The sequence below is a fragment of the Haematobia irritans genome, chromosome 5, assembly GCF_050003625.1.
Source record: "Haematobia irritans isolate KBUSLIRL chromosome 5, ASM5000362v1, whole genome shotgun sequence".
NCBI lineage: Eukaryota > Metazoa > Arthropoda > Insecta > Diptera > Muscidae > Haematobia > Haematobia irritans.
Window position 1 is genome coordinate 9,351,085 of NC_134401.1, and position 11,047 is coordinate 9,362,131.

At 29.1% G+C, this 11,047-nt stretch overlaps 1 protein-coding gene across 1 annotated transcript; it reads right to left on the reverse strand.

Moving 5' to 3' along the window:
• Positions 1-3,757: 3,757 nt before the first annotated feature.
• On the reverse strand, positions 3,758-6,698 carry Roe1 (grpE protein homolog, mitochondrial Roe1). The gene is made up of 4 exons (XM_075311124.1): positions 6,515-6,698; positions 5,982-6,318; positions 4,822-4,974; positions 3,758-4,756 (listed from the first exon to the last, which is right to left on the reverse strand). The coding sequence occupies exons 1-4, from the start codon at positions 6,589-6,591 to the stop codon at positions 4,646-4,648; spliced, it is 678 nt and encodes a 225-aa protein (XP_075167239.1). The 5' UTR covers positions 6,592-6,698; the 3' UTR covers positions 3,758-4,645.
• Between the last annotated feature and the right edge of the window lie 4,349 nt (positions 6,699-11,047).

Here is an 11,047-nt window from a genome sequence, read left to right on the forward strand (position 1 = left end):
CCGTTTCTTTTCTTTTATTAATGAATCCGGATTTTTTTGTTTCCCTCTCATTTGTCTTTACTTTGTTGTAGACACCGTCGTTTTTGTAGAAAGAATTTTCTTTAGAAAATTACTATGGCCATTTTAACACATCTTTTACACATTAATTTTATTACCTCGGTATTCAGTTTGGGTCTATTGAATTTGTGACTCATACTCATACGTTTACTCTTCAAAATTCATCTCAGGTCGATCTCCCATTGTTTTTCCAGTTAATAATCTTGTAAAACTTCAGGTAGGTCCCGTCAATAGAAATGACCATTACTTGGGTCGTGTAATCCAATGCACAGTGGTTTGGAAGAGCATGACATCAATAAATAAAAACTAGCTTGCAAACAAGGACATAGGCCGAACCTCTAAAAATATTAAGAAAATCGTTTCAGAATGATAAACAGGATTAATCTAAGAAAATTTTGTCAAAATTTTATTTCTATGAAAAATTTTGTCAAAATTTTATTTCTATAGAAAATTTTGTCACAATTTTATTTCTATAGAAAATTTTGTCAAAATTTTATTTTTATAGAAAATTTTGTCAAAATTTTATTTCTATGGAAAATTTTGTCAAAATTTTATTTCTATAGAAAATTTTGTTAAAATTTTATTTCTATAGAAAATTTTGTCACAATTTTATTTCTATAGAAAATTTTGTCAAAATTTTATTTTTATAGAAAATTTTGTCAAAATTTTATTTCTATGGAAAATTTTGTCAAAATTTTATTTCTATAGAAAATTTTGTCAAAATTTTATTTGTATAGAAAATGTTGTCAAAATTTTATTTCTATAGAAATTTGTTTCAAAATTTTACTTCAATAGAAAATTTTTTCAAAATTTTATATCTATAGAAAATTTTGTTGAAATTTTATTTGTCAAAGTTTTATTTCTATAGAAAATTTTGTTAAAATTTTATTTCTATGGAAAATTTTTCTCAAAATGTTATTTCTATGGAAAATTTTGTCAAAATTTTACTTCTATAGAAAATTTTGTCAAAATATTATTTCAATAGAAAATTTTGTCAAAATTTCATTTCTATAGAAAATTGTGTCAAAATTTTATTTCTGTAGAAAATTTTGTCAATATTTTATTGCTATAAAAAATTTTGTCAAACTTTTATTTATTTATTTATTTATTTATTTAATCAACCAATGCCCTTCTGGACAATATGTTGATAGAATTCAATCAATAGAGCTCTAGTATTCCAAATAAAAACTTAACCTTATAATTAAAATAAAAATTATTGCTATAGAAAATTGTCAAAATTTTATTTCTATAGAATATTTTGTCAAAATTTTATTTCTGTAGACAATTTTGTCAAAATTTTATTTCTAATGAAAGTTTTATCAAAACATTTTTTTTATACTGAAAATTTTATCAAAATTTTTTTCTAATGAAAATTTTGTCAAAATTTTATTTCTATAGAAAATTTTGTTAAAATTTTATTTCTATAGAAAATTTTGTCAAAGTTTTATTTCTATAGAAAATTTTGTTAAAATTTTATTTCTATGGAAAAATTTTCTCAAAATTTTATTTCTATGGAAAATTTTGTCAAAATTTTACTTCTATAGAAAATTTTGTCAAAATATTATTTCAATAGAAAATTTTGTCAAAATTTCATTTCTATAGAAAATTGTGTCAAAATTTTATTTCTGTAGAAAATTTTGTCAATATTGTATTGCTATAAAACATTTTGTCAAACTTTTATTTATTTATTTTTTTAATCAACCAATGCCCTTCTGGACAATATGTTGATAGAATTCAATCAATAGAGCTCTAGTATTCCAAATAAAAACTTAACCTTATGATTAAAATAAAAATTATTGCTATAGAAAATTGTCAAAATTTTATTTCTATAGAAAATTTTGTCAAAATTTTATTTCTGTAGACAATTTTGTCAAAATTTTATTTCTAATGAAAATTTTATCAAATTTTTTTTCTACTGAAGATTTTATCAAAATTTTTTTCTAATGAAAATTTTGTCAAAATTTTATTTCTATAGAAAATTTTGTCAAAATTTTATTTCTATAGAAAATTTAGTCAAAATCTTATTTGTATAGAATATTTTGTCAAAATTTTATTTCTATAGAAAATTTTGTAAAAATTTTATTTCTATAGAAAATTTTGTCAAAGTTTTATTTCTATAGAAAATTTTGTTAAAATTTTATTTCTATGGAAAATTTTGTTAAAATTTTATTTCTATGGAAAATTTTTCTCAAAATTTTATTTCTATAGAAAATTTTGTCAAAATATTATTTCAATAGAAATTTTTGTCAAAATTTCATTTCTATAGAAAATTTTGTCAAAATTGTATTGCTATAGAAAATTTTATCAAAATTTTATTGCTATAGCAAATTGTGTCAAAATTTTATTTCTATAGAAAATTTTGTCAATATTTTATTGCTATAAAAAATTTTGTCAATATTTTATTGCTATAAAAATTTTTGTCAAACTTTTATTTATTTATTTATTTAACCAACCTACGCCCTTCTGGACAACATGTTGATAGAATTCAATCAATAGAGCTCTAGTATTCCAAATAAAAACTTAACCTTATAATTAAAACAAAAATTATTGCTATAGAAAATTGTCAAAATTTTATTTCTATAGAAAATTTAGTCAAAATGTTATTTTTATAGAAAATTTAGTCAAAATGTTATTTCTATAGAAATTTTTGTCAAAATTTTATTTCTATAGAAAATTTTGTTAAAATTTTATTTCTATGGAAAATTTTTCTCAAAATGTTATTTCTATGGAAAATTTTGTCAAAATTTTACTTCTATAGAAAATTTTGTCAAAATATTATTTCAATAGAAAATTTTGTCAAAATTTCATTTCTATAGAAAATTGTGTCAAAATTTTATTTCTGTAGAAAATTTTGTCAATATTTTATTGCTATAAAAAATTTTGTCAATATTTTATTGCTATAAAAATTTTTGTCAAACTTTTATTTATTTATTTATTTAATCAACCTACGCCCTTTTGGGCAACATGTTGATAGAATTCAATCAATAGAGCTCTAGTATTCCAAATAAAAACGTAACCTTATAATTAAAACAAAAATTATTGCTATAGAAAATTTTCAAAATTTTATTTCTATAGAAAATTTAGTCAAAATGTTATTTTTATAGAAAATTTAGTCACAATGTTATTTCTATAGAATTTTTTGTCAAAATTTCATTTCTACAGAAAATTTTGTCAAAATTTTATTTCTACAGAAAATTTTGTCAAAATTTAGTTTCTACAGAAAATTTTGTCAAAATTTTATTTCTATAAAAGTTTTAAAATTTTTTTTTATAGAAAATTTTGTCAAAATTTCATTTCTATAGAAAATTTTGTCAAAATTTCATTTCTATAGAAATTTTTATTTTATAGAAAATTTTGAAGGGCCTCATCGAAAATACTAGCAAACAGTAAAAAATCTACCATTTTTGGTCCAATTCTGCCAACTGTGGTAACCGTGAATAGGATACGAAACTATTTTTAAATCTTAATTCGTAAAATCTAAAAACAGATCTTAATTTTTCCCTACAGCCCACGGTCTTTTGCTATCCAAATTTACGCCATGTTTGTACATGACCCATTGTGGTTTGTTTCGTTTTTTTTTTATGGTTCTTCAATTTCTACGCTCCATCTGTTGTTTCGTTTTTCAAAATGATACGAGGATATTCTTCAAAGATCTTCTTTGCACGCAACAAAGCTAGTTCAAAAAATAAATGCCGACGCCTACTATTTTACACAAATGCCTGATTGTTTATTTCATACCATTTACATCTCAGATTACACTATGATTGGTTCTTGTGTGTTTTAAGAGTTCTTGGGTTAAACCATATTTGCTGGTAAGTAGTTTACTTTCCTAGTATACATCGGTATATTTATTACTTGTATGTATTGTGTATTGAGTAGAAATTGGGAGATTAGTCAGGTAGGTAGGTAGTAGCTTCAGGGTTAATGGATTTCCATTTAATTGCTTTAAAATAGTCATAAGAGTTCAGATTTCATTTCTAAAGAAAGAAAAATGAAAACATACATAGACAACAAACGGGACATTGATGATCAATTTGGATAAATTTTAGTGGTGGCAAAAGAATATGTTACTCAAAATACATTTTATGTTTGTTAAACAAACAATAAGGTTTTTATTCAGTTGTTGTGAATGTTCGTTTTTTTTTTTTAACAAAATATCTAAATTCTTAAGTTATGGTTTTTTTTTTATAAAAAGAAGTTTTTTCTCCAATTATACGCTGTTACAAACTCGAAGCCTTCTTTTTTGGGCAAATAATTTAAATTCCAATAAATCAAGCTCTAATCTGTTATACGTTTAGAATTCTAGAAAACCTCTTTCTATACTCAAAAAATATATATTAAACTATTTACATATAAAGCTTAGATTAATGAAAATTGTAAAACAAAAACTTAAAATATAAACAAGGATAATCAATTTTGAAATAATAAAAAACCATTGAAAATCCTTTTAGAAACAAAAAATGTAAAAAAAAGTTTGGAGAAATAGTTATTAACATCAAAGTTCCATGTTGTAATCGGATTTTAATTTGCATTGCAAATTACATTATTTTGTTTATGTCCCTGAACCAGTCGTAATGATTTTTGACTTTTACGAAGATTTGGATACACCAACCAAAGCAGGTCGTATGACACGATCATGTAGTTTATAACCTAATTTGGTAACTTCAATGACTGTATCAGGATCCACAGAGGCATCAACCTGAAAGACAAAATAATTAAAATTTATTTTTTGTGCGTCCTTAAACGACATATCCATTTAATTACCTTTTGGAACAAGGCTTCATGCATATTAGGATTGAATTTTTCATTTAAAGGATTCATAGCTTCTAAACCATGGCGTTTAAAGACTTGCAGTAATGAGGCATTTGTCATTGTCAGGCCCTCGTATAAGTTCTTCAAATGGGGATTATTTTCCAGCTGAGAAATTATTAATTAAATAAAAATTTAATACGATGGTTAAGTGATTGATGATTTTGGAGTATAGAAATAATTTAAATAAAATTCATGGTTCATGTTAACTGGTATCATATAAAGGTGGGTATTAAGTTTATGTTTATCAGCTAAAATCGAAAATAAAACTGTAAAAACAGAATAAATTTATATCGTTTTGTTGCAAATTTTATTATGACCAATACAACAACGTTTATTTATTATGTTTATGTTATTTTCTGGAAAATAAATTATTAGGGAAAATGACAACTTAATACAGGCCGTAAGCCAAAAAAAATTGATTTACGGCCATTTTCATGTAGCTCCGTTAGGCTTTAACCGCCAGTTAGCAGAAAGTAATTTTAACTGAAAATTTTCAGCTGTTACGTTCCTAACTGACATTTGGAATATATAGGCAAGATGAGAGATATGTCCATAGTACTTTTTAAATTTTTGTTAGCTAACGTAGCACTGGTTAGGTTGGATATAGTGACATCCCGATATTTCAGGCTCACTTAAGCTATGGTCACACTAGGCAAATATTTCACCAAAACGAGTGTCAAACATTTTTCTAGAACCATTTTCCAAATATCTGAATACGGTTTTAGAAAAATAATCCCACCATGATGTTATATATCCATTATGAGCTAAATATGTTTTCTGGTTCGGATGTGGCGATGGATTCTTTTTTGATTTCTGTCAAATATTTGCCCAGTGTGACCATAGCATTAGACTATTCAGTCGATTGTGATACCACAGTGGTAAACTTCTCTCTTGTCATTGAGTGCTGACTGTGACGTAGCACTAACGTAGTTTCATGAAAATGGAGGGTTAAACTTAGTTATTCGGTAATACTCCTACTCTTGTAAATAAACTAAAATAAAATAATATCCATAGTGAACACATCCAACTATGGATATTATCAAATATTTAATTGTTATATAAACCAATTATGAAACGTTCAAAACTAGTTTCCAATAATCGAAATTACTCACTTGATCTTGAGGTACTGCTTTTGTGGCTTGACCCAAAGTATCGGCTACTTCTAGTAAATCCTTGCAAAACGATTGTATACCAAATACCTTGGCATCTGCAATTTGTTTATTGAGACGGACTCTTAAATTCTCACTGTCCGCCAAGGAACGACGATATTTATCCATAAGTTCATCATTTTTCTCTTTCAGCGTAGTAACTTCTTTATTTGTAGCTTCCAAATCTTCGGTGAGTTTCTTAATTTGGTCAGCAGGATTTGCTGCATCCGACGTTGATGTCTCTTGTTCTGAAGCCGGTTTCTCATTACTATACTGTCTGGCGGTGGAAATAGACAAGAGGCTGTAAATATAAATAAACTATTAATTAGAGTATTCCAAACCATCTATATTCGTATTACATTTAAGTATTAGGAAAACATGAATTTATGCGGGTTACTTTATTACGTCACATTCATTCATGTTCAATGTTATCGCAAGTAAGTTGCCCTTTTGATTTACGCAAAATTTGTCTAGTCTTTTGAAATCAAACGACTTACTTCTTCCATTGAGATTTGGTGCTTAACATTGAGATTAGTCGGCTACTATGTAAATGAACTATTTGTTTTGTTGCCATGTTTGTACTTTTCTATTGAAATTTCACTAAAACTTTGGTTTTATTTGATAATTTGTGGTATAAAACCAATCTGAAGTTCTCTTCCTCCACAATCTTCTTTCAATGTGATTTCTTGACATAAGAACGATTGGGGGTTTTGACAATTCTAATGGATGAATCTAAATGCTAGCGTATATGCGTGGCGTAAATGTCTAAAGCGGCGATGTACGCAAACACATTGTGATAATGGACGTATTTTATTTCTTGATTGATTAAAAATCTTGCAATAAACTCAATAATCTTTCAAAAACATTAAATGAAATGGTTAGATTCGGGTCGCCGCTTAATACAAAGGCAAAAAATAGCATGTGTAGTACATTATCTTAAATGACTGCTTTCGAACCACTTAGAAAACTTTTAAAACATAAATATTACCAGCAGTACTTATAGGGAAAAAGCACAGCTGAAAAAACATTTTGGTGTTCGGTCAAAACTGCGTTAACACCACCGACATTGGATATGCAAGGAGAGCATGTTAACCAAAGAACTACTACCCTGTAAGCATTTCAGAGATCCATTTCATCCTCATCGCTACCACAGACTCGTAATTGACACTACAACAATCGCCAACTGTGATGGGGGAATCGTATTAAAAGGTACGAAATGTACATGAATGTATTTTGCCATCACTATTGTTACAAGAGCCATTTTATATTTTGTGAAACACCAAGCGCAGCTAGCTCATTATAATTTATTTAAATAAAAATTAAGTGCTGAAAACATACCCAGCAAAAAAATTGGAAGTTCTTCTAAAGACGCAAATTTAAAAGCACTTCCAAAAATGTCCTTTATTTTAACTACACAGGAAGTTCTTTTAATACAATTTTTTATAACTCGCACTTTTTATATGTTTAATAGATATATATTTTTTTTTTTTTGTTTCAAATAGGTTAAGAACAGAGCAAGAATTCAAAAAATTGTACAAATTATTCAAATTTTGTCGAAAAAAATGCTAAATTCATTCTAGAAATATGGCAAATTTGTGAAAATATTTTTTTGGGTCAAACGTTTCAGACAAGCGTTAGAATGCATTAAAAATCATAAAAATTATTTATTTGGCAAAATATTAAACATTTTTTTAATTCACATCTAAAACACTGAATTCGTATCACACCTTAAGAAGTGATACAAATTCAGTGCAACGGCTGTTGAAATGGTACACATCCGTCCTATGACAAGCCCATGTTAAATTCATCGCTTCTGCGCCAATTTTGCACCACTTCTGGATCCAGAAAGAACATTTTCACTACTTTTTTGGAGACCCTTTTTTTCCTGGGTAGTTATTACGTTTAAAATTGTGAAAGGTGAATAATTTTCGACTTTCCAAATGGAATAAAATAATAGGGTTTCCTTAAGAAGTGATACAAATTCAGTGCAACGGCTGTTGAAATGGTGGACATCCGTCCTATGAAAAGCCCATGTTAAATTTATCGCTTCTGCGCCAATTTTGCACCACTTCCGGATCCACAAAAGAAAAATGTTTACTACTTTTTTGGCAACGCTTTTTTGTTTGATGGGTAGTTATTACGTTTAAAATTGTGAAAGGTGAATAATTTTCGACTGTCCAAATGGAATAAAATGATAGATTTTCAGATATTTTTTTTTAGACCCGCTGCCTCCTTCAAGAAAGACGCTGGAGCATCAGCCGAATATTAGCAGAATTGCAACTCATAAATCAACATAATTCCTTTGTTAAGACATTATGTTCAATGTGTTTTTATTCGTATAACCCCCCTTTTTAATGAAACTCCGTTAGTGCTCCCTCCCTGCCAACATTTTTTGAATTTGCGCTTCTAAGAATTCCCGCTTCTGAGAATTCCCACCACGTCGAAAACAATCGCCGTCACTATTGAGAAGTTGTACCACGCCAAGTTACTACAAAAAGTATTGCATGAGTGCAATTATTAGGTGCCTTTTTTTAATAAATTTAGAACGACGCCACTAAGAGCCCCTACAACAATCAGAAAAAGTGAATTTTAAGATAAGATTAGGATTTTAGATGTTTAAGGTGGGTATTAAGTTCGAGTTTAGCCGCTAAAAACGTCATTTTTTCACGAATACTTTTCTTTAATAATCCATTTTAAGGAATACAAACTTTGTGAAAATTTGCTTTGGGCTTTTCCCCATCAAGTTATAATAAAATTTGCAACAAATATGTATAATTTCATGCATTTTTCTTACTGATTTAGTTTTCACTTTAGCGATTTTAGCGGCTAAAGGTGGGTATCAAGTTCGACTTTTTTCACTAAAGTGAAAACTAAAACAGTAAAAAAGGCATAAAATTATACATATTTGTTGCAGATTTTGTTATAACTTGATGGGGAATATCCCAAAGCAAATTTTCAAAAAGTTTGTATTCCTTAAAAAGTATTATTAGAGAAAAGTAATCGTGAAAAAATGGCGATTTTAGCGGCTAAACTCGAAGTTAAAGCTCACCTTAAACTCGAACTTAATACTCACCTTTATTATTCAATTTAATAAACATCTAAACAATCGTATTTTACTTGACCACAATGATTCTTGTACAACTATCTTAAAATGCACTTTGTCTAACAGTTTGAAGGGACTCTTATTGGCGTCGTTCTAAATTTATCTAAAAGACACCGAATAATTACACTCATGCGATGCTTTTTTTGTAGTAGCTTGGCGTGGTACAACTTCTCAATAGTGAGGTCACTTTTGCGACGAGTTTTGGATATCGTATACGACTGTTTTCGACGTGTTGGGGATTCTCAGAAGTGTCGCCAAATCCGAAAAATGTTGGCAGGGTATTTATCCTACCGATAAAACGGCTGATCTCATTCAGAATTTATACTAACCGGTATATAATACATCCTCCGGTTAAATATCGGAGGATTGCAAACCGGCCATAAGCGTAATAATGTTTTTAGTGCCGATTTTTTGATTTTCGTTAAATAATTTATAGGAAGTTGTTTACTCGAAGTAGCTTTTCTAACAATAGTGATGACAAAATACTTTCACACGTATTTGGTATATTTCCCATCGCCGTTGACGATCGTAATAGCACTAACTTTAAGAGTACATGGTAGCGATGAGGATTAGATAGAACTTTGAAATATTAACAGATGAGTGAATTATCTCGCATTAATTCTGAATTCCCACACCCAGAGAAATGGTTGGTTGCAATTCGATAATTACAATGAGGAAATGATGTCAGTAACTTATTTTTTGTTACAAGAACAATGTTTTAATTATTTTCCCTGTTATACATCCAACACGACCATAAAAACTTTCACAGGATCAAAACGAAATTCCCATAACCATTCAATTGGTTACCGATACCAATGCCGATAAATTTGGTTTTATGCTGCATAAAATTGTTGAGCTAACCACCAGCATAGTGAGACCTACATCATGGGAATCAACAAATGGCTGGTACAACCAAAAGTTGAGTATACTAATAGAATCTTAGTTCAATTATAGGACGGGCGTAAGGTAGTTGTTGCAACAAATAAATATTTATATCAACATAGACATGGTAAATGGTATGACGCTACAAAATTTGCAAAACGGGGAACAGCATTTACTTGATAATAGTCCGCAATACATTGAATAAAGTTTATCCCATAGAAAAGAAGTTGCCTTCAGGTAAATATCGCACCGATTTATAAAAAAAGGAATATTGCAAAAGTTTCCATAAAAATTGCAGGCTTCATACACCAACAAACACAAATACTTTTTACGGCAAGCGAGCTTTTTATACCCTCCACCATAGGATGGGGGTATATTAACTTTGTCATTCCGTTTGTAACACATCGAAATATTGCTCTAAGACCCCATAAAGTATATATATTCTGGGTCGTGGTGAAATTCTGAGTCGATCTAAGCATGTCCGTCCGTCTGTCCGTCTGTCCGTCCGTCCGTCTGTCCGGCTGTCCGTCCGTCTGTGGAAATCACGCTAACTTCCGAACGAAACAAGCTATCGACTTGAAACTTGGCACAAGTAGTTGTTATTGATGTAGGTCGGATGGTATTGAAAATGGGCCATATCGGACCACGTTTACGTATAGCCCCCATATAAACCGATCCCCAAATTTGGCTTGGGGAGCCTCCCGGAGCAGCAAAATTAATCCGATACGGTTGAAATTTGGTACGTGGTCTAAGTATACGGTCTCTAACAACCATGCAAAAATTGGTCCATATCGGTCCATAATTATATATAGCCCCCATATAAACCGATCCCCAGATTTGACCTCCGGAGCCTCTTGGAGGGGCAAAATTCATCCGATCCGATTGAAATTTGGTACCTGATGTTAGTATATGGTCTCTAACAACCATGCAAAAATTGGTCCATATCGGTCCATAATTATATATAGCCCCCATATAAACCGATCCCCAGATTTGACCTCCGGAGACTTTTGGAGGGGCAAAATTCATCCAATCCGGTTGAAATTTG